General features: G+C 38.1%; 1 protein-coding gene and 1 long non-coding RNA gene across 51 annotated transcripts in view; one reads left to right on the forward strand and one right to left on the reverse strand.

The window, feature by feature from the left end:
* The window catches only part of AHI1 (Abelson helper integration site 1), a 210,148-nt gene extending 185,897 nt beyond the window's left edge, over positions 1–24,251 (reverse strand). For 27 of the 50 annotated variants that reach the window (XR_014065020.1, XR_014065021.1, XR_014065018.1 and 24 more), the window contains exons 1-5: positions 23,985–24,251; positions 23,555–23,615; positions 22,802–22,869; positions 21,190–21,314; positions 6,826–7,382 (exon numbers count right to left, since the gene is read on the reverse strand). Coding sequence is in view for 30 of the 50 variants with exons in the window: in XM_081528731.1 (XP_081384857.1) it covers positions 6,826–7,382; positions 21,190–21,314; positions 22,802–22,811 (692 nt within the window). In the remaining 20 variants the exon portion in view is untranslated. Of the gene's footprint in view, positions 1–6,425; positions 6,701–6,825; positions 7,383–10,369; positions 10,471–14,499; positions 14,686–21,189; positions 21,315–22,801; positions 22,870–23,554; positions 23,616–23,984 lie in introns of those variants that run through there. The other 23 variants (XM_081528739.1, XM_081528729.1, XM_081528738.1 and 20 more) reach the window with 5 other exon arrangements.
* Positions 10,574–15,829, forward strand: LOC145521043 (uncharacterized). The gene is made up of 3 exons (XR_014065031.1): positions 10,574–10,852; positions 11,342–11,473; positions 14,128–15,829. It is a non-coding gene; the product is annotated as an uncharacterized LOC145521043 (long non-coding RNA).
* Positions 24,252–24,711: the final 460 nt, after the last annotated feature.

The following is a 24,711-nucleotide window of genomic DNA, read 5'->3' on the forward strand; positions in this document are numbered from 1 at the left end:
GGCTCCTCTGTGCACGGGATTTCTCAGGCAAATATACTGGAGTGGGTTGCCATTTCCTCCTCCAGAGGATCTTCCCAATCCAGGGATCAAACCTGTGTCTCCTGCATTGGGAGGTGGATTCTTTACCACTGAGCCACCTGATATGAGTATCAGGGAAGCCCCCTGATACTCATATCTTTGTATAATCCTTTCTCTTGATTGTGGACTGGACCAAGTGACTTACTTCTTATAGACAGACTATTATAAAAGTAATTGGTACCACTTCTATGATTAGGTTCTCAAAAGACTGTGACTTTGGTCTCGCTTTTTCTCTTTCAGAGCCCTTGCTCAAGGGAAGCAAGTGGCCCTGTTGTGAGTAGCCCATGTGAAGAGGTTCACGTGGTAAGGACCTGATGTCTTTGGCCAAAAGCCAGTCAGGATCTGAAACCTGCTAATGGCCACATGAGTGAGTTTAGCAGTGGACCATCCAGATCTTCCAACTGGCATGTCACTTGGCAGATCCTCCCCTAGCCAAGCCTTGAGACGACTGCAGCCCAGGCTGACATCCTGACTATAGCCTGTGAGAGGCCCTGAGTCAGAGACACCCACTAAGCCACTCAGATTCCTGAGCCATAGAAACTGGGAGACAATATGTGTTTGTTGTTCTGAGCTGTTAAAGTCTGGGGTAACTTTTACTGCACATGCCTGTTAGCAACTCTGTTTGCCCTCTCTTTGTTACAACTGGTTGTCTAGCTTTTAGTAAGAGGGGAACTATTTTTAGATGAGGACATTAAAGGAAACTGACCCTGAATATCAGAGAATAGTCAAATACAGACTGTTTCCATCTCAAGTTGTTTATCCAGATGTAGATTACAAAAAACAAACCTACAGTAGTTAAAAGATAGTTTTTACCTTGTTTACCCCAAGGAGAGACATAATAAATAAGAATCTACTCACAGAAGCTCACATTGTATATGTAAGCATATACGTATAAGCACTGTATATAAAAAAAGACTAAAGGAATACCAAATTGCTAACAATGATTATCTCTGGATGGTTGGATTACTTATGTTTTCCTTTTTGTGTCTGTACGTCCTACAGTGAATAAATATTATTTGTAAAATAAGGGGAAAATGTTATTTTTATATATCTAAACAAGTATTTATAACTAAATAAAGGATGTAATTATGCAACATAGGATGATATTACTATTCTTGACAGAGTTGTCATAAGGGGAAAAGCACATATTCCTTGTAAAGTATTAAGCACACAAGAAGGGACCACATAAAGGTTAGCTGTTAGTATTGTACTGCCCATGTGTCCAAAAGAGGCTTCCCAGGTGGCGCAGTAGTAAAGAATCCATCTGCCAATGCAGGAAATGCCAGAGATGCAGATTCAATTCCAGGGTGAGGAAGATCTCCTGGAGTAGGAAATGGCAACCCACTCTAGTATTCTTGCCTGGGAAATTCCATGGACAGAGGAGCCTGGCAGACTACAGTCCATGGGGTCTCAAAGACTCAGACATGACTGAGCAATTGAGCATGCACAGTACACATGCCCAAAAGGAGGACTAAACATTTTCTTTCTGAAACTGTAATAGGGATTTGTATTAACTTGTATTCTATTACAAGTTAATCACTACAGGATGTTGCCTGTGAGCTTAAATTATACATAATGGCCCGACTCTGGGAATCCTGCTTCTAAAGCAATGAGCATTAAGTTAAAATACCTTTGTTTAGCTCATGGAAACATCTTGACCAGGTCCATCTGTGAGTGACTGCAGGGAGGAAGAAATTAACACACCCCCTCTGGAGACTGATGGGAACCAGGAAGTGTTTTGATTTTACTCCCTCCCCTTTTAGTATAAAAGGAGCCTGAATTCTAATTCAGGCAAGATGGTTCTTTGCTGGGTATGAGTCAACTGTTTTCACAGTTTGCTGGTTTTCCAAATAAAGCAATTATTCCTTGCCCCAACAACTTGTCTACCAATTATTGGCCTTTCGTGCAGTGAGCAGTACAAGCTTAAGCTCGGTAACAAATTTTGGTGAAGCCAGCCAGGAGCCTTGTAGCTGCCAAGATCACCTGTCCTGAGGATCTGATCTCCAAAATTACCTTAAGTGGCACTGGATGCCGCAATACCTGGCAACTGGAGCAAGGAACCAACGTTTGGGAGCTGACGAGCTCCATATGGTAGGGTAAGTCACTCTGGTGTGTACAGCCAGGAACTTCATTTCCTCCTCACCTTTGGGCTTTTTTTTCCTCAGGAATAAGCCAATTTATTTTGTGGGGTATTCCACTGGGGAGAGGAAAGAATTGTAGGACTTCTACCTGATTTGTGAATTGGTTTGTTGGTTTCTTTGGATGCTAGCATTTGTGTTCTGTTTGTCTCAGGAAAGGAGGAATGTTTCATCTAAAAGAAAGTCCTCTGAAGTGAATTTTGGGTAAGGGATCCTATTATAGCTCTGAACCCATGGGTGAAAGGAAAATGATGTCTTACTGTAACAATGTGTGGCCACAGTACCTTTTATGATCTTCATTTTGGGACCCTGTGCACCACAGACTGCTATTCTTGCTATGTTAATTATGTCATTTTTGGTCATTAATTATGTTGTTAGTACATGTAAAACTCCCAAGACCAAACTTGAGGGTTTATTTAGGATTTTCTGTTTGTTCTTTGGGTTTTTTGTTTCATCTTGTATACTTTTACTTCTCCATTTATAGCCATATCAGTTTTGTGATACTTTAAACTTTTACTGATATGAAATGGGGACAATTAACAGGAAAAAAAAAAATCTGTCCCTGTCCAAGAGTGGAATATTCCAAGGAAAAAGAAGTTGTACTTGGTTCCTAAAATCACCAAAAACTACACATAGAAACAGAAGTATCTTTTCCATAAATATTAGTAAAATGGTTTCACCATGTAGACAGGTGATCTTGATTTGTTCTATCCGCCAGAAACCCAATTTGAATCTACCCTCTTTTACAACTGGGTTTTACACTGTTGTATCAGATTCATGGCTAAAATTTTGGAATGGGAACTATGAGGTCCCTGTGTTTGTGTGTTTGCACATGTGTTATAGATGTGTGGCACTGCCAAAATTAATATGTAAAGGAGCACTATTTAATTGGCTTAATGGAAATTAAGTGCTTACACAAATACTCAAATATAATGAAACCGGCCAGAATGAGTTTCAGGTTCACATGATCTAGAAATACTTAGTATGGAAATAATATCTGGTATGAAAAGTTAGCTTAAACTTGTTTTTTATATAGACATGTCTTTAGAGTCATCAATATTAAGTACAATACTTTCGTTGTACCTCTAGATTCACTAGAAATCAAAAATACCTTATTCCTGTTACAAAGTTTATCAGAAAAGTAAAATAATGGGACAAAGCTTTAAGTAAATATAAGTAAATGAAGTAAAGAGTTCTGGAGTAAACTCTACAGGAATAATGTTTTGGAAATGTCTATCTAGAATAGTCTCTCCAGATTTTCATAACTTGAAACTAAACAAAGTTCTAAGGTAAGACTGAACTTAATTAAGAAATATTAAAGGTAAAGTGGTAAAAACCTGAATTTCTTTCTCTAAGAGGATAAAAAGTTTTATTAAAATATTGAACTACTTTTGGTAATTGTGAGTTTCTTTGTTTAAGTGATCTGTATTTGCCATTGAGATCTTTAATTATCATTGGTTAACTTTTGATATTTTTTAACAAACTTCCGAAAAGATCAAGCTTTAAGTGGAGTTCATTTGACCTCTGGCTAACTTTGGAGTTTTTCAGAGGGTCTCTGGAACATCTCAAATTATTTCTCTCCATCTCAGAGAGGAATATCGAACTAATTGGGCTTATCTAGTATGTTCAATTGCATAGGAAGCATTATTAAATAAATAACACTTAACACTTCTTAGACTGTATCACATGGGTAAATGTTATTAATACTCATATTCTATAAATTATATAGAGCTCCTAACATTCTGGTATATCCTGGTAAATGATAATACTCATAATTTCAGTATTATCTTAAACTGTCTGTCATAGCATTAATCAGGTTTCTAGTCAAATGAATGTTGTAATCCCAGTTGGTTGATGCTAAAGCAAAAAGGTATCCTTTTAATGATAAATTGCTATTTCACGTCAGATTTTGAATGACTCTACAGGTATTTTGTGAAAAATTAGGGAAGAAGGATAATCCTTTATGTGCAAGCTTCTGTACTATTCTCAGAAAAGAAGAAAAAAGGAAGGGAAGGAAAGTGAGGATATGTTGCTTCAAACCTTAATTCCTCAAACCTTAACTGACCCAGCCAATCCGGCCACTATGCCAATACATCCACCCTTTCCACCATCTTCCATTCCTACCCAGTCCCAATTTCTGATACTGGGGCTCAGGACTTCCCCTCCTTACAGGGATCAGTTAGAAAATCCTGTGTTAGTTTCTGGGGGAGAGGAACTTGTTCTGATATTGCCATTTAAGACCAAACAGGGCACCTGATTGGGCCAGAAGCTACTATGGGAACAGGGTAATTTCCCTTTACCCTTATCTAGTAGGGAGCCTAAATGCAAACCAACAGCTGGCGGGTTTCTCAGACTTGTTTAATTGGATAGATCCCAACCCTCATAAGATTGCAACCTTTCTCATAGGGAGGATCCTCTATACATGAAGCCCACTCGACAGCACCCACAGCTGAACCAACTTAGGATCCTAGCAAGGGAAGAAGGCCCTTAGTAGAGAGAGACTTGTTAGTGCATCTTGGCAGGGCTTTGAAAAGGGAAACCAAAGCAAAAGAGTTTGAACAATATTCAGGAAATTCAGCAAAACAAATGAAGACCTCTCTGAATTTTTGGAAAGGATTTATGAGACCTACAGACATCATACTAATGTAGATCCTGAGACCCCTGAAAATATTAGAATGGAAAATTTGACCTTTTGGGCCAAAGTGCCTCAGATATCAGGAGAAAGTTATAAAAATTAGATGGAACATATGGAATGAACATTTCTTAATAGTAGATGTTGGTTTTTTAGACTATTCAACAGGGAAAAACAGAAGAAAGATGCAAAATGCAACATCACTTTTTTGGCAGAGGCACTGGATTCCCAGAAGGTGAGTAACTGGATGAGAGGTAAGTCCCCACTGGGGAAGGAATGATGTGCTTACTGTAAGGAGGAAGAACTTTGGAAAACAGAAACTGCTCTAGGCTGAAACAGAAGAACAAAAGATGAGAGCCTCTTACATGGCCGAGAGGGACCTCTGAATGAAGAGGCCCAAGGGTTCCCTTGGACTTGAGGCATTGAATTCCCCACAGGAACTCCAGGTAAAATTGACAGTGGGGAATAAGTTGATTAATTTTCTGATAGACCTCACTCTGGTGAAGTTTTTCACCAGAAAAGTTTGACAGAGTCCCATCAGAATGCTGGAAATCGACAGAGTTCATGAAAAGCCCAGAGAAGGACACAGAGCTCTTTCCCCCAAGATCTTAAAAAAATCCCAAAGATTGCTGTCATCCCTCCCCAGATGGGGACTCAACACAGAGGAACCTGCCCCCACCCCACAGTGAAAAAGAGACTTCACTTAAATATCCCAATTGCAAGAAATCTCAAATAACCTGCTAATGTTGCCGTGGACACTTTTTCAGGGTCGGTGGAAGTGTATTCCATGAACGGAGCCTCTCTGAAAGCCCTCCTTCGGGAAATCATCCTGATTTGGATAAGCACTAAAACTATTCATCCTGGAGACCACAATCAATAGCAAAAACCATAAATGTCGCTAAAATACTAATGTCAAGAGACATTTAACTTAGCATAAGGCCTTGCCAGTTGCCCTGCTATGAATCAATGGCTCCCAGAAGCAGGCTTAAATTAAGCACTTTTAAAATACTGTATGGTAGGCCATTACAGGTGTCTGCCCAGGTGGGAGAATCTAAAAGTGCTAAAAGACCTAGTAGTTGCCAATTACACAAAAACTTCTGTACTATACTATTCATGAGTTTGCCTTCAACGGGTCTGCCTATCCAATAGAAGTTAAATGGTAATTCCATTACAGCTGGAGAAGGGGCAACCAATTTGTTCAGTTTTGTCCAAATAAATAGCATAGGAATTTGGTATATGTATTGGGAACTAGAACCAAAACCACAAGTTATTATGAATTAGACAACAAAGTGCTGAGAGGTTTCATCGGGTTCAAATAGGACTCACTGAAGATTTCAAAAAGGACTGACTGAAGAGTCTAAGGAAATTCGTCACTTTCATTCAGCAGAATGGTCTTTGTCCCTTATCCCACAGGACTGTGGTATGGACACCGACAGGGGGAATTGTAACAGGAAGAACCTTTTGTATTCTATTACAAGTTAATCACTAAAAGGATGTTGCCTGTGTGCTTAAATTATACATAATGGCCCATCTCTGGAAACACTACTCCCCAGGTAATGAGAATTAAGCTAAAATACCTTTGTTTAGCTCACAGGAAACATCCTTACCAGGCCCACCTGTGAATGACTGCAGGGAGAAAGAAATTAACAGACCCTCTCTGGAGGCTTATGGGAACCAGAAAGTGTTTGACTTGACTCTCTCTCCTTTTAGTGTTTAGTACTCCCTCCTCCTCAAAAGGAGCTTGAATTCTATCTCAGGCAAGATGGTTATCTGGGGCATGAAGCATCTTCTGAATTTGCTGGCTTTCTGAATAAAGTCGCTATTCATTGCTCCAACAACTATTCTCTCACAATTACTGGTCTCTTGTGAGGCAAGCACTATGAGCTTGCACTTAGTAACAAAACTCCAGGTATCACTCAAAAGCTGAAAATAATGTTTTTTTTAAGAGGACATTTTATATTTATCAATGTAACATACCTTGTTTCAGATTTAGACAAGATGGGAACTTTCTTTTTTTTCTTTTTTCTTTTTTCACCATTCAATTTGTCATCATGCAATGAAGAATCTAAGGGAAAGTAAGACAACTGCTCCTTGAGTTTCTTTCGGATTTTCTTCTTAATCTCCTTTGCCATTTCTTCAGCTACTTGGACCTGGTATACTTGCATCAGTTGTTCCTCATCTAAACCATTCTTTTCTCCTTCCTCCTTGGCCTTTTCACTTTTGTCATGAGTCACACCTGGCTGTGGCTTAGTCCGTGTTTTCTGAGGTGTCGCATCTCCCTTTTCAGGAGCTTCTGGCTCCATCCCTTGTGTAGTCACCTGGAGTGCTGTTTTCGTAAACTTTTTATTTGCCTTTTCTTGCTTGTCGTTCTCCACACTAACATCATTTTCTGGATCTTCAGGTGCTGACTGTGGACCACTTGGTTTGTTTTTAGTTACTCGCATGTTCTTCTCTGGGTTCTTAGTGTTAGCAGCGGTTACATCATCACTTTTAGTTTCCCTGATTTTCTGAAGATTGCTTGTGACAGCATCAAGCTAGGAGAAGATGACACAATTAACAGAGTGTCAACTAAGCACAGTTTAGTTCTGTGAAGATAAAATCATGTTGACTGTTTCACAATATGCAATATTGGGAAGAATATTCCACTTTTTACTCCAGTACTGTGACACCATTCTAGGGCCTGTGGTGAGCATTTTCCTGCTTATTCTCCCAGTCTTAAACCAGAAATCTTGAGAATAAATTCAGATCAAATGAGTTAACTAACACGGGGAACATGTTAATGACTTAAAAAGTGAATTAACTGCTCAAATCTCAGATGCTACTTTCCTCTGGCAAAATGATCCATACTCTAACCTAATTAAGAGATACCAGTGAAACTGCTAGAAGAGCTATGGTTAAAGTATTTCATGTTCTCTAATAGAAAACACACACACGTCATTTATCTTGCTTCATAACTAAATTCAAAAACTAAAGGTTTATAGCTCTAGGATTACTCTGCAGTTAGTCCAAACATATCACTGAAAAGACTGCTAAGTATTAAATATTATCAAGTTAAATCAAATGACATACTTGTATTAATATCTTTCTCCATTCAAAATTATTTAAAATAAGAAATAAACAGAAAATAATGCTAGAAATCAAAAAGGAATGTTACTAGTAATAAAATAAATATTTTGAGAAATTCCCCAAGGATGAAAAACAGGCAGGATTAGATCCATTAAGAAATCCATTAAGAAACTACCAGAGAAAACCACAGCCTGTAGGAAAAGACTTCTCCAGAGAAAAGGCTGGCTCTGGGGAAGCCATAAGCTCAGGCAAGGAATACGAAAAGAAGGGATAAGCCTGAGGATGACCAACTGAGGAGTTGGGAGGGCAGCTCTGTTCCCCTCCTCCGGTTGTGTTACATGGTGACTTTCACCCAGAGACCAAAACAGCTGAACACATAGAGATATGGCTTCATGTCTCAGGTAGGTACAACCCTCACCAACAGCAGAAGCACACTATGTTGAAACCAACCAACAGGCAGGAGAAAAATTCTCAAATACAGAGATGACTAACACTGAAAATTAACACTGAGGGAAAGTAGCAGAATCAAGGAGAAGGTCACCAAATCCAATAAAAGAGAAAAATTAACATGGAAGAAAAACAAACAACGTAAACAAAATAATTTAAAATAAGTAGAATACTACGAAATTTAAAAAGATATGAGATGAAAAACAACTGCAGATGTTAGAACTAAAATTCTGAGTGACAGAAATATAAGCTGAAGAGATGTATTCAAAAACAGAATGGATACAACCATAGTGATAAAAGATTAAAGTCAAAGAATTATCCCAGAAATGACTGAACCAGTGAAGACTGAAGTTCAATTATTGAAAACCCTCATGTTTCAAAGTAGTTAGACTATCTAATATATGTGAAAAGATGGAAAATGTATCCTACCACATATCCAATATTTTACCATCTTTGAGACCCTTCTGCTCACCTAAAATATATTTCCAAATTCAACCTATTCCTTAAGGATAAATTCTGAAGCCATATCCTCCAGAAATCTTTCCTAATCAAAGTTAATAAAAATATCTTCTTAAAGGTTTATTTTCACATGTTCTGCTTCTAGAAGCAATATATCCATAAAACAGTAAGAAAACAGAAAATTAAAAAATAGAAAAAAATTCAGAAATTACTTAAAAAAGAAGACCCAAAGTTCAGTCCTGGATTGCCTCACACAAGGAAAATCAATGATAATCTGTTCAGAAACTTACTTTTGTCTTCTTTCTCTGAAGACAGTCATACCTAATAACCTTGAATTTCCATTACATCAATACAGAGCAAATGCTAACTTTTCTCTGTTTTCTCAGTACCAGAAATGTAGTGGCAATCAATGTAAATTGTGAGGACACTAATAAATGGAAAAATATAACCAAAAATTAGAAACAGAAGGAAAAATTATAGTCTAGAAGAAAGGATTTTGAAAATGAAACCCTGGGGAAGCTCATCATATGAAGCTCATAAGATGTTTATTTATTCTCTTCCATTGATCTGTCAACCTTTGTACTAATATTTTAAATACAATCCTTAGAATATCTTTGGTAGCATTCCACAATTCTATTGAGATGATAGTTTCACTGCTTTTTAAATTCCTGTTTTTGTGGTTTTTATTTCCTTTTTGTTGCTAATTGCTTCACGAGATAGATTTTAACATTACCAAGTAATTTATAAATTTTAAATTTTCATTGTTCTAGTTTTTTCATACTATAGTTTAAAAAGTACTTCATGGAATTTCACATTTCATGGACTATCATTGAATTTTGAAATCTCTCAAATACATTTGTTCATGTTCTGTTTATCTTTAACCATCTGTTTATCTTTACCACCTCTGCATCATTTTTTGCTTTAGCTTGTCTGTTTTTTAAAAATCAGTATTATTGAGACATAAATTATATGAATTATAATAATCAACAGCTGTAAATGTATACTTAAATGAATTTTGACAAACATATACAGCCATGACACCACATGACAGCACAACTATCAAGATATTAAACATTTCTAGTGCCCTATGCGTTCCTTTACAGAATCAATCCCTACCCTCCAAGTCCTGGCCCCTCTCAACCACTGATCTGTTTTCTTTCACTATAGTGTGTCTTGTCTAGAATTTCATATAGATGGAATCATATAGAAGATAGTTTTTTGTTTCTGGTATCCTTCACTCAGCATAAAGCTTTGAGATTCATTCATGTAGTTGCATTTATATTAACATTCCATTTACTGCTGAGCAGTATTTTCCTTGTAGGGAAAGATACTACATTTTATTTTTCCGTATACCAATTAGTGGACATTTGAGTTATTTCTAGCTTTGCATGATATGTTTTCATTTCTCTTGAGTAAATATCCACAAGTGCAACTGCTATACTATATGCTAAGTATACACTTAAGTTCTTAAATAACTGCCAAACGGCTTCCTAAAATGGCTGTGCCAGTTCACACTCTCAAATGAGTGAGTTCCAATTATTTAACACACTTGTATATCTGATTGTTCCAGCAAAATTTGATGAGAGATTATCCTTTTCTCCTCTGAGGTATCTTGGTAATTTTGGCAACCATCAATTGACCACATACACTGGGGTCTATTTCTAGACTCTCTGCTGATTTATGACTATCTGTCCACCTTTATGACAACAGCAGGTTGTCCTGGTTACTACAGCTTTACAATGAGTTTTGAAGCAGATGATAAAATTCCTTCAACTTTGTTCTTCCTTTTCAAAATTGTTTTGGCTGTTCTAAGTCTGTTGTTTATATTTCCAAATAAATTTGAAGATCAGATTTTTAATTCTTAAAGTCTATTGGCATTTTGATTAGGATTACATTGAATCAATACATCAAATTTTCAGAAAATGGATAATAATAATCTGTCAATAATTATCTGACAACACCTTCAATACATGAACATGGATATCTCTACTTGGTTTTGATTTTTAGCAGATCAGGGATTATCAGTATCCAGGTTTGCATATATTTTGATAAATGTATCCTAGATTACTACATATTTGGTTACTATTACAAATGATATTTTAAATTATTCACTACTGGTACAAAAATACAATTGGTTTTTATATTTAGACCTTATATTCTGCTAACTCATTAAATAGTTCTAATAGCATTTTTTTGAGATTCTGTCATATGTGAATGAGATTCTTTTACCTCTTTTACAATCTTTATACATTTTTAAAAAATTGCATTATTGCATTGGTTACCTATACAATTATGAATATCTATGGTGATGTGCTCAAGCTTAGAGCAAAAGCTTTCAGTTTTTTAATTTTAAGTATGATCTTAACTGTAAGTTATTGTAGATTCCCTCTATCAAGTGGAAAAAGTTCCCTTCTCTTTTTGTTTTAGTCATCAGAATGGCTGACATTTTGTCAAGTCTTTTACTGCATTTATTGAGATGATCATATGGTTTTGTTTAATTTTATGGTGAATTACTTTGCAGCCAAAGATGGAGAAGCTCTATATAGTCAGCAAAAACAAGACTGGTAGCTGACTGTGGCTCAGATCATGAACTCCTTATTGCCAAATTCAGACTGAAATTGAAGAAAGTGGGGAAAAACACTAGACCATTCAGGTATGACCTAAATCAAATCCCTTATGACTATACAGTAGAAGTGAGAAATAGATTTAAAGGACTAGATCTGGTAGAGGAATACCTGATGAAGTATGGATGGAGGATCGTGACATTGTACAGGAGACAGGAATCAAGACCATCTCCAAGAAAAAGAAATGCAAAAAAGCAACATGGCTGTCTGAGGAGGCCTTACAAATAGCTGTGAAAAGACGGGAAGCGAAAAGCAAAGGAGAAAAGGAAAGCTATACCCATTTGAATGCAGTTCCAAAGAATAGCAAGGAGAGATGAGAAAGCCTTCCTCAGCGAACAGTGCAAAGAAATAGAAGAAAATAATAGAATGGGAAAAATTAGAGATCTCTTCAAGAAAATTAGAGATACCAAGGGAACATTTCATGCAAAGATGGGCTCAATAAAGGACAGAAATGGTATGGACCTAACAGAAGCGGAAGATATTAAGAAGAGGTGGCAAAAATACACAGAAGAACTGTACAAAAAAGATCTTCACGACCCAGATAATCACAATGGTGTGATTGCTCACCTAGAGCCAGACATTCTGGAATGTGAAGTCAAGTGGGCCTTAGGAAGCATCACTACAAACAAAGCTAGTGGAGGTGATGGAATTCCAGTTGAACTATTTCAAATCCTGAAAGATGATGCTGTGAAAGTGCTACACTCAATATGTCAGCAAATCTGGAAACTTAGCCGTGGCCACAGGACTGGAAAAGGTCAGTTTTCATTCCAATCCCAAAGAAAGGCAATGCCAAAGAATGCTCGAACTACTGCACAATTGCACTCATCTCACATGCTAGTAAAGTTAATACTTAAAATTCTCCAAGCCAGGCTTCAGCAATACGTGAACTGTGAGCTTCCAGATGTTCAAGCTGGTTTTAGAAAAGGCAGAGGAACCAGAGATCAAATTCCCAAATCCAATGGATCATCAAAAAAGCAAGAGAGTACCAGGAAAACATCTATTTCTGCTTTATTGACTTTGCCAAAGCCTTTGACTATGTGGATCACAATAAACTGTGGAAAATTCTGAAAGAGATGGGAATACCAGACCACCTGACCTGCCTCTAGTGAGAAACCTGTATGCAGGTCAGGAAGCAACAGTTAGAACTGGACATGGAACAACAGACTGGTTCCAAATAGGAAAAGGAGTATGACAAGGCTGTATATTGTCACCCTGCTTATCTAACTTATATGCAGAGTACATCATGAGAAATGCTGGGCTGGAGGAAGCACAAGCTGGAATCAAGATGCTGGGAGAAATATCAATAACCTCAGATATGCAGATGACACCACCCTTATGGCAGAAAGTGAAGAACTAAAGAGCCTCTTGATGAAAGTGAAAGAGGAGAGTGAAAAAGTTGGCTTAAAGCTCAACATTCAGAAAACTAAGATCATGGCATCCAGTCCCATCACTTAATGGCAAATAGATGGGGAAACAGTGGAAACAGTGGCTGACTTTATTTTTTGGGGCTCCAAAATCACTGCAGATGGTGATTGCAGCCATGAAATTAAAAGACGCTTACTCCTTGGAAGGAAAGTTATGCCCAACCTAGACAGCATATTAAAAAGCAGAGACATTACTTTGCCAACAAAGGTCCATCTAGTCAAGGCTATGGTTTTTACAGTGGTCATGTATGGATGTGAGAGTTGGACTATAAAGAAAGCTGAGTGCTGAAGAATTGATGCTTTTGAACTGTGGTGTTGGAGAAGACTCTTGAGAGTCCCTTGGACTGCAAGGAGATCCAACCCAACCATCCTAAAGGAGATCAGTCCTCGGTGTTCATTGGAAGGACTGACGTTGAAGCTGAAACTCCAATACTTGGGCCACCTGATGTGAAGAGGTGACTCATTGGAAAAGACCCCGATGCTGGGAAAGACTGAGGGCAGGAGGAGAAGGGGACGACAGAGGATGAGATGGCTGGGTGGCACCACTGACTCGATGAACACGGGTTTGGGTGGACTCAGGGAGTTGGTGATGGACAGGGAGGCCTGGCGTGCTGCGGTTCATGGGGTCGCAAAGAGTCGGACACAACTGAGCGACTGAACTAAACTGAATGGTGAATTACACTGATTTTTTAATGCTGTAATATATTGCTGAGATAAATTACATAATGTATATAATTATTTTTATATAATATAAGACTGATTCCCTAAATTTTGTGGAAGATATCTGCTCTGTGTTCAAAAGGGATACTGTTGTAATTTTTCTGTAATGTCTTTCTCTTTTAGTATTAGAGTAATTTAAAATTGCCCCCCCCAAAAGAATGGAGAAGTATTCCCTCTTTTTACATAGTCTAAAAGAGTTTATATAGAATTAATATGATTTCTTTCTCAAATGTTTGGTAAAATTTATTAATAAAGTCAGCTGAGAAAACTAGCCACCTAGTTTTTTCCATAGGTTTTTAACCACAAATTAAATTTTTAAAAAAGATATAAGATATTCAAGTTATCTCTTTTTGAGTGAGCTTCGGTAGCTTGTATCCTTCAAGTAATTTATACATTTTATCTAAGTTGCTAAATTTATTGTCATAGTTATTCATAATAGTCCTTTATTGTTCTTTTTAGGTCTTTAACACATCTGCAGTGAATTACATTTACATTCCTAATATTAGTAATTTGTCTTCTTTCCTTTTTTTTCTGATCAGTCTGGTTAGAGGTTGAGAAGAAAAGGGTTAACTCAGCAGCCCTTGTTGCTCAAATCCTGCAAATCCCAGGTCTGTTTGCAGGATCAGCTCTTGGCTGGCTCCTGGCAACTGCGCTCTGAGCTTCTGGAATGTTGAGCCTGATAAAGGTGAATGAATACATGAACTAACTAAAGAATATTATGAATAGCTAGACTTAGAAAGGCAGAGGAACCAAAGCTCAAATTGCCAGCATCAGCTGGATCACAGAAAAAGCAAAAGAATTCCAGAAAAACATCTATTCTGCTTCATTGACTACGTTAAAGCCTTTGATCATGTGAATCACAACAAACTGTGGAAAATTCTTAAAGAGATGGGAATAATAGATCATCTTACCTGCATCCTGAGAAATCTGTATGAAGATCAAGAAGCATCAGTTAGAACTGGATGTATAACAATGGACTGGTTCAAAACTGGGAAAGGAGTATTTCAAGGTTGTGTATTGTCATCCTGCTTATTTAACTTATGCAGAGTACATCATGCAAAATGCTGAGCTGGACGAATCACAAGCTGGAATCAAGACTGCCAGGGAGAAATATCAACAACCTTAGATATGCAGATGACACTACTTGAACAGCAGAAAGTGAAGAAAAACTAAAGAGATTCTTGACGAAGGTGAAAGAAAGTGAGAAAACTGGTTTAAAATTCAACATTCAAAAAACGGAGATCATGGCATCTGGTCCCATCACTTTATGGCAAACAGGGAAAAAAATGGAAACAGTGGCAGATTTTATTTTCTTGGGCTCCAAAATCACTGCAGATGGTGACTGCAGCCATGAGATTAAAAAATGCTTGATCCTTGGAAGAAACTATGACATACCTAGACATGTTTAAAAAGCAGAGATATCACTTCACTGACAAAGATCCATAGAGGCAAAGCTACTTTTCCAGTAATTGTGTACAGATGTGAGAGCTGGACCATAAAGCAGGCTGAGCGCCAAAGAATTGATTCTTTCGAACTATGGTGCTGGAGAAGACTCTTAAAAGTCCCTTGGACAGTATAGATACCAAACCAGTCAATTCTAAAGGAAATCAACTCTGAGTACTCACTGGAAGGACCAATGCTAAAGCTGAAGCTTCAATACTTCGGCCACCTGATGCAAAGAGCTGACTCACTGGAAATGACCCTGATGCTGGGAAAGACTGAGGGCAAGAGAAGGGAACAGCAGAGGATGAGATGGTTGGATGGCATCACTGACTCAATGGATATGAGCCTGAGAAAACTCCAGGAGATAGTGAAGGACAGGGAAGCCTGGCATGCTGCAGGCCATGGGGTCACAAAGAATTGAACACGACTGAGTGACTGAACAACAGAAAATCTAGCATATTTTCCACCCTTTAAAATTAATTTATCACATAAAACATTTTTAGAAACTGTTATTCATAAAAGAAGTTATCACCTCTATGAAATAACATTAGGATAAAATGAGATAGGAAAAAATCAAAGAGTGAAATCAAGATGATGTAGGATTGACAATGATAATGGTTTAAATTCCTTTTTTAAATTAAGGCAAAAATTCGGATGAAACTTCAAAATTAATAGCCAATGTTTAAGTATTTATTCTCTACTTAACAATTTATATTTATTGGTTCCAGTTATTACTACTGAGTATCAAACCACTTAGTGGTATAAAACAATAAATCATTCATTATCCTTTGAACTCAATATAGTCTCCTTATCTATCACACCTCTCGTCTCTAGTTCTTAATACTTTGATTTCATAATCTGTCACTTCACTCATCACTTGCCATTACCATGTACTTTTTATCCATCACAGCTGTCTGGAAAAAACTCCAGGCATTATTCAAATTAAGTGATGTTCATCTCTATAACTACAACCAGGCTGTTGAATGCTGCCCAAAGAAACTGAACCACTTCAAAGATTGGTATTATTATAAAGATATAGCCTATAAATTCAACTGAGACCTCAAAGCTACAAACAATTCTCCCATGCTGCATAATCTGTTTATATGCATTCTTCTGTACCTTCTGCACACTGGCTATTTCAAGTTGTCTTCACTTACCTCTGATGTTCAATGTTGTCACTTCTTGACTCACTTTCACAGGTGAGTCAAAAGCCATCAAATGGAAAGCTGCAACTTTCTACTACCAAATCTACAAATTTTCATGTACTCTAAACAATCTTTTTCTCTTTCCTTCTCATTATAAAGAGGTGGGTCTTAACTTGTGTTCTAAAAAATTTTCCTGTCCTGTATCATCAAATCTCTCCCTTATCTTCCCCAATATCAGCACTGAAAATACTCCTTTTTACAGTTAAACTTTGTGAAAAAGTTGTCCATACTTGTACTGTTTCATCATTTTATGAACATTATATTAAAAAGTTTTGCTCTCTACAGTGGTAATTAACTTTTGAATGCTTCCTTGGTAAGTAAAAATACCATTCTGGTTTCCAACCTAAATCGCTTTTTAAGTGTTCCTGTATTTCTATTAGTCAATGTCATTTTCTCTCATAATTAATTTTTTTTCATACCTTTTGCTCACTTAAGACACCTGCGTGCTAAGTTGCTTCAGTCGTGTCTGACTCTTCACGACCCTATGGACTGTAGCCCATCAGGCTCCTCTGTTCATGGGACTCTCCAGGCAAGAATACTGGAGTGAGTTGTAATGCCCTTCCCCAGGGGATCCTCCCAATCCAGGGATCAAATCCACATCTCATGTCTCCTGCACTGGCAGGTGGGTTCTTTACCACTAGCACCACTTGGAAAGCCCTAAGAGATATAATATCTTACTATTCAAGGCATTTATCTGTAGCATTTCTTTATTTATTAACATTTGGAATGGAACTTACTCATAGGTTGTTCTTTAGATTGATAGAGGAATAGAACACTAAAAAGAATCTTCTGATTCCAGAATACAAGTGTTCAATAAATTTTAGCTATTACTATATTATTGGCTATATGAGTACCAGATCTGTGACTATTAAAAAAAAATCACAGTTTCAGTGAATTAGCTAACTTTTAGTTGTATTTGTTTCTGACTCAAAGTACCTTCTACCTCAGATTTATCTATTCCTTCAACAAGTATTTACTGGTCTTCCGTGTGCAGACAGAATATTCTCATTATTTGGGATGTCTTTCATTTCTTTTAAGATCAGAGTATCTTCCCACACTGGAAAACTGAACCAGCTCACTTCTATTTTAAGTATTTGTCTATTAATTTAGATTTTTACATTTAACTTTTTAAGATATCTGAAATGTAATCTAATGTGAGATAAAATGAGACTGTAAATGACCTTTTTCCCCAGAAGCTAAAGCAATGTTATCAGTACTAGTCCCTGTAACATAGCTTCTTGAAACACCTGGCAGAAACAATGGAGAAACTTCTACATATATAACTGGTTTCAAGGCTCATCCAAATTTATTTTCAGATTATAGATTCTCTATTCCTAAATACTTTGTTTTCATTCATGTCTCTGGAGATGGCACTACACACATTCAACTAATCTATCTTCCAGAGTTTTGTTGAGTTTTTCAGGAGAGAATACCAGTCATAATTCTTTCCCAATTCACATGCTCCCTATTGCCCTCATACATGACTGACAATGTATGCAAGTAGATTCCTTGGAACACTGTTTTTCCCTAAATATTGAATGGATATTGCTCCATTGTCTTTGGACTTAAGTGTTTTTGGAGAGAAGCTGGAAATGCACTAGGTGTTTCTTCTTCTGTTTAGATGTTAGCAAAATTTCTCTCTCCCTTGAAATTTAAGTTTCCAGATAGAGTTCTCATCTCAAACTTTACCTAGAATGCAAGATGGATTCATCTCTTCCCACATCCTTTTTCATTCTCAGGAAAGTTTCCTCCTCATGCTCATTTTATTATTTCTGCTCCATTAGTGCTGTCTGGGAACACAGACTTGTAAGTCAAGTATTTCTATATGTCCTTATTTACTGTATCTTTCATTTTAGTTTCAGCCATTTTCTCTCATATTTGTTGGCCAATCACTAAATTTTTCCTTAGTGTCAATTCTATTATTTTAGGCCTGAGGAACAGTTTTTGAGGCAGCAATGAAGAAAGAATCACGGAGAGACTGTAGTTTTAAATCCAGATTCTAAAATTCTTACATGATATTAAAAAATATGGCAGAAAATTTGTATATGTAGGTTATCTCTAAATAGGAGGACTCAGGTTGTTTGGTTTTACTTTAGTGTAACAAAAGTCTTTGAAATCTAGTGGGTGAAAATTAGCTCATCCATTCTGGTTATTTCTGCTTTCATTGTCTTTGACTATTTTACAACTTGGTAGAGAAAAAGGGTTAACATGTAGAAAACTCATTGCAATGCAAATGTTTCCTGCCCACAGGAATGTAAAAGATTTTTGTAATGTATGTAGTCTATGTAAAAGATTCCTATTAATATAATGCAACTAAATTTTGTCTGGTAAATAATAATATGGGCTTCCCTGTGGCTCAGCTGGTAAAGAATCCGCCTGCAATGTGGGAGATGTGGGTTTGATCCCTGGGTTGGGAAGATCCCCTGGAGAAGAGAAAGCTATGTAAATGATTTCTACTAATATAATGCAACTAAATTTTGTCTGGTAAATAATATCAATCTCTATAAATCACATCCATCTGAACTGGTTATAACATCTTACTGGTTCCCTCATTAATCAGTGGGCTAAATAAAATTGTTGATACATGTTAATACATACAAAAATGTGTATGTGTGCTCAGTTGTGTCCGACTCTTTGCAGCCCCATGGACTGTAGCCCACCAGGCTCCTCTTTCCATGGAATTCTCCAGGCAAGAATACTGGAATGGGTAACCATTCCCTTCTCCAGGGATCTTCCCAACCCAGGGATCGAACTTGTGTCTCTTAAGTCTCCTGCACTGGCAGGTGGATTCTTTACCACTAGCACCACCTACATATAAATAAATAATTCCAACTTACTCTATTTCTGGCTATATGAACCTGGCAGAGATAATAAGTGGTTTTCTATTCAGATGGTCATAAAATTTCTCATGTGCAAAATAAGACCTCTAATACCCACTTTCATGATTAACAGGAGAATCAGAAATGATAATTTGTAAAAACCTTATCAGAGTGCCTGCTAGACAGCTGAAAAACAGTAAGATAAACCTTCCATTATTATGAATTCTTCTATGGCTTTCCCTTTGCTTAATTTTCTTATTTAAGCCTGCTTCCTTTTTAGTCTCAGCCTGTTCTACACATGGGAGTTCTTGTTCTGAAGAGGTCCTATCACTTCTTACTTTATTAAACAGGGTCCTATTGGGTTGTGGTGAAGACAGTAGATTCTGAAGTCAGACTGTCAGTTTGAATCAAGGTTTTATCACTAACTATGCAACTTTGGGTAAGTTATTCAAATTCTCTGTAATCTAGTTTCCCTATCTATAAATGTAAATGAATCTTCATAATTGTATTGTCTGTATTAAAAACTAGTAAATATACATAAAATATTTAGAAATGCTTGAAAGAGAGCACTGTTATCTAGTAAATAAAAACAGGTATTCTCCTCTATTTGTTAAAGTAAAGCATTTCAAAAATATTTTTGCTTTGTAGGAATAATCTGCTTCTGTCTGGTTGAAAAATTCTTCCTAAATACTTTTATCTTTAAATTAAGAGAGACTGTAGATGGCCAGGTGTGTGCCAAAAGAGACTGAGTAAATTACTTTTAATCACCTATCCCTTATGTGTCCCCAAAACCTAAACTGGATCTTAGATAAGTAGACATATCTTCTGCCTATTTTCTGGTTATCCATTTAATTTAGCATCCCTGGCTTAAACTGTACCTTGTTGATGCTCAGAAAGCCCAGTTCTGACAGAGAGAGAAAGTATGAGTTCCACTTTGTCTGAGTCCATAAAAATATTCTGCAGTTGCATCCAGGGTTCTTTCTGGTTTGCCAAATGTATACCACTTTCCTCAAGGTGAGGGCATATACCAGTAAGCAATGTTCACTGTCCATATGCCACTATTCCCTACCATACACCAAAAGCAGCATGTTCTATCTTAGAGCAATATCCACTGTGGTAGACCTAATCTGCTCCATTCTGTCAGTGGTTTTTACTTGGTTTGCAGTGTAGTACACTGGGGTACCAGAACTCCTTACATGCATGCGGCTGGATCCTAGCCAAGGTTATTACTTTTTTTTGTTTCACTCAAGAATATAATTATTACACTGATGGTTGCCAGACAGAACACTAAAATGAACAGGTCTCATGACAAAATATAGACTAAGGTTAAAATATGCTACAAGTAAAATGTAGGATGCATATAACTCATAAACTCCTGCTAAAGCAACGTGTGTATTCCTTTTATCAATTACCAGAACATGCAAGTACCAATTACCAGAACTTGCATGAAGTTATTTATTTGTGCTTGTGTGTGTATGTGTGAGTACATAGAGATTATGGTCACAGGAGTGTATGAAATGGAAACAGAAATGGAAATAGTGAGACAGGTTTGAAGAGTAAATAGTACCTTAACTGGGATACTATTACAGACTCTAATACCCTGGGAATCAGGTTGTAGTTAATTTCTGACTTGTTTAGTATTTCTTTGAGTTCTGTATTTTCAGTCCCTTCAAGGGTGATTAACAAAAAATTCTATCATTTGAAAGTGTACCTCAAGTACAAAAGGGTAACTCTTTAAGATTCCATTGATTTCCCCTGGTTCTGCTGGGTAGAATCAGATGAAGAAGTCTATATGAAGATAAGCCATTACATATCTGAAATAAGATATTACTTCCTAAATTCTTCACAATTCTGGGTTAAAAATCAGGGTTTTCTGCAAGACTGTGTAATACGGCTAGTTTGCATTTCCCTGGAATCCCTGGTCACTTCAACCAGTTGGTCTGTTATTCTTGTAGGACAGCACTCAAGAGCTTGATACTCCAAGAGTGAAGCTGATTTGAAGGCAAGCTTTGTTTTACCACGTGATTGACCATTTTGCTGTTTTTAATTTCCAAAGTTCCTTAGAGTTTTCATATGAAACTCTTGGTTTTATGCAGATATTCAAGTCAACATTACCAAATGATGAATTACTCACTGAGATTTTTTCTCCAGATTGGGCAATTTTTTTCTTCAGTTTTTTTCTTTCACGTTGTAGATCATTGTGGGCCTTAAGCAACTCCTCAAAGCGAACTCTGGTCTTCACTTTAGCTTCACTCTCAACTACAAATGATAATGACTCATGTCATTTTCTCTGCAACTCTACTATCACATACATCATAATAAAAAATAAAACCCCACAGCCTCACAAACACCTGCTTTAGTTAAAACAGTTGACGAGTCCTTTCTTAAACAACCTTTCTTTTGGATTTGGTGACACCAAACTCACTTATACCCCGCTTACCTTTTGGGCTACTCCCTCCAAGAGTTTCCTTTGCTAAGTTAACTTTTTACTTACCATGCATCTGCCACTATTAGTTATGTGGCCTTAAAATAAGACACTTAACATCTCTAAACTTCATTCTCCTTATGTGTAGAGTCAGAATAATCCTAAGTCAAAGATCACTTTTTCATGAAAAAGGACTAACACTTGACTGGCCAACAATCAAGCCTTCAGCAAATATTGAAAGCTGAAAGTTGTTTTCCCCTTTAAAACATAAATCATATCAGGCTAGTCCTTGCTTAAGACTGTGAGTTTCCCAGTTCACTTAGAACAAAATAAAACAAGTCGTTCACATGCCCTACATGGTTCTCATTTCCTGGCCTGTCTACTGCTACAGCTTCAATTAAAAAAAATAGCCCCTGACATTCCTACATTCCAGACAGACATACTTTTTTTTCTTTTTTAGCTCTTCTGCCAGAATTGGCAATTTTCCACATGAAGCTGCTTCTACCCTGTGCAGACGTCTTTTAACTCCTCACACCTGGGTGGGGTTAATATGCCCGTTTTAAATGTTGCCTCTAAAGTGGAACATTTCCTGACAACTTCATCTATATTTCTCCATTTCTTACATTGCAGACTTTTTTTCCTCCACAGCACTTAACCCAGCTTGAATTTGTATAATTATTTGTATACCTATATATGTATATATATATATATATATAATAAATATACTGTGACTCTCTCACTATATCCAGTAGTTCATAATGACGTCCCTAGCTATTATCATGGGGTCTAGCACAGAGTAAGTACTCAAACATGTTTCAGATAAATGCTGAATGAATGAATGCCCCAGGGCAGGTATTGGGAAACTACCTGCAGGCCAGTCAACTGCTTTAATAAATAAAATTTTATTGAAACACAGCCATACCCACTCTGTTAAGAATTATCATGTCTGCCTCCGTGCTTCTATGGCGGAGTTGAGTAGTTGCAGCAGAGACCAAACCTAAAATATTTACTAGCTTGCTTTCAGGAAAAAGTTCACCAAAGTCTACTTTAAAGTCATATATACATTTAATAAAAAATGAAAATTAACCATGTTATTTACTCTGCCCAGCTGAGTCTCAAACTGCCAGCTACTGAATACACATTAACCTTAATTACCAACATTTCACAGAAAGAAATATCAAACTATGAAGTATCTATAAATGTTATATTTGGTTGATGATATCTACTTTACTCCTTAATTGGTTAAAGAATCTCTTAAAATAATCCAAACTTTAAAGTAAATAATATGCACTGCATATAAAAAATTTCACAGAAATCTTACCAGTGGGCATAGCTCAGCTTTATAGAGAGCATTGAGTGATAGTATAAAGCATTGATTCAGTGAGGATCCTATTAAAACAAAGAGATTTATTTGTAAAATGGATCTTCCAAATAAAAGTTATAGAATATTCTTCACGCAACATTATGTAATTGTCCACTATCTCAACAGGTTAAAAATAAAACTAAGTTCTCTTATCCCTATCTTATACAACTTAAATACACTTCTTAAAGTGAAGTAAACTGGATCAAAATTGAGTAAAATACGTATATATTGAGAAAAAATTTTTTTCAATTATTGAAAGGCAACAAGCATCTAACTCAGTATGCTTTTTAAGTATTGGGGCTTTCCTGGTAGCTCAGATGGTAAATAATCTGCCTGCAATGCGAGAGACCCCGGTTGATCCCTGGGTCAAGAAGATCTCCGGAGAAGGGAATGGCAACCCACTTCAGTATTCTTACCTGGAGAATTCCATGGACAGAGGAGCGTGGTAGGTTACAGTCCATAAGGTCGCAGAGTCAGACACGACTGAGCGACTAACACTAAAGTATTTTAAGTAAATAAAATATTCAGAAGAAGGAAAAGTCATATACTCTAGTCAGTAGATTTTCTTACAATAATGCTGAAAAGTAGCACAGCCATTTGGGAGGGATTCCTAAATAGTATACGTTTTCTTCTATTTGTATACATATCGAAATGACCCTATTAATGACCCTATTAATGTACCTAGACTTAGAAACGTAACAGCTCGATCACCTTTTCTCAGATGTAATTAAGGCATTTCACAGGTTCAAGATTGAGCACCACGATGATACCCCTAAAAGAAAATAAATGTACTTAGTGTGCATCTGATTTAAATGCTGTTAAACCAAAATCAGGAATAGGAAAGGCAAAGACTGCATTCACTCTTTCAGGACTACACGCTCAACGCTCCGGAGAAGATCCGCCCAGGAACGGGAGAGGAAAAGTACGTAGAGGTAACTCTCAAAACTACACTATCCACTCCGCGGCGCTGGGCCGGTCAGACTGCAGTGGCGCATAGCGGTCAGCGTCAGCCCTGCTGGGCCCACCGCCCCTACGCCGTCGGATCGCAGCAGCACTCCACGCTGCTGTCCCCAGAGAGGGCAGGGCAGGCCGAGTTCCGGGGCCCGGGATCCAGCCACCACGAGGCCTGCAGGGTACTCACAGAGAAGAGGGCGCAGAGCTGCCGACAGCGGGTCCCTAGGGAGCCACCGCCCGGACCGTGCGGGGCGGGGTGGGAGTGAGGTGGCCACTCAGCCACCCCAGCCGCCAGCCTCCTCCCAGGCTCTGAGTACCCGCCGGGTGCCGCAGTGCGGGCAGCGCGCCTCCAGCCGACGTCAGCGCCTGCCTACGCCGCCGTCCCCATGACTACCGATGCGGCTCCGGCTCTCCGTCTGGACCTCGGCCGGGCCTCGGCGCCCTCCGTGGCTCCGCCCCTCCCGCAGCCCCGCCCCCGCGCCGCCTTCTCCGGGGTCCGGAGGCACCGCCGTGTGGCGTAGGCGGAGGCGGCGCGCGCGCCCTCACACTGCGATGGGGCATGCGCTCGCGGGCCGCGCGCTGGACTCCTCGGGCGCGCGCGGGCCACGAAAGAGAAAGAATCCGCTCTCTGTGGAGCAGGAAGGGACCCAGGGAATACGCAGGTGGTTTTCGGAGCTTGCTCCCGTCCCGTCTGTCACCCGGAAGAAGCTCTCTGCTCTTCTGAACTGTAGCCAGCTCTGGGAAAAACGGGAGGGGGCAAAGCCAGACGAAGGGTGTCGTGGAACCCGCCAAGGTACAGAGACATGAATGATGCAAAGAAACACACTTGTCAAGCCGCCACCACCACCACCCTGCTCCAAGCGATTCGTGCCCACGAAATGACACATCCTTTTAAGCGTGGAGAATACAGAATT

The sequence above is a fragment of the Giraffa tippelskirchi genome, chromosome 9 (genome assembly GCF_054371585.1).
Source record: "Giraffa tippelskirchi isolate mGirTip1 chromosome 9, T2T-mGirTip1v1.2.pri, whole genome shotgun sequence".
NCBI classification, from domain to species: domain Eukaryota; kingdom Metazoa; phylum Chordata; class Mammalia; order Artiodactyla; family Giraffidae; genus Giraffa; species Giraffa tippelskirchi.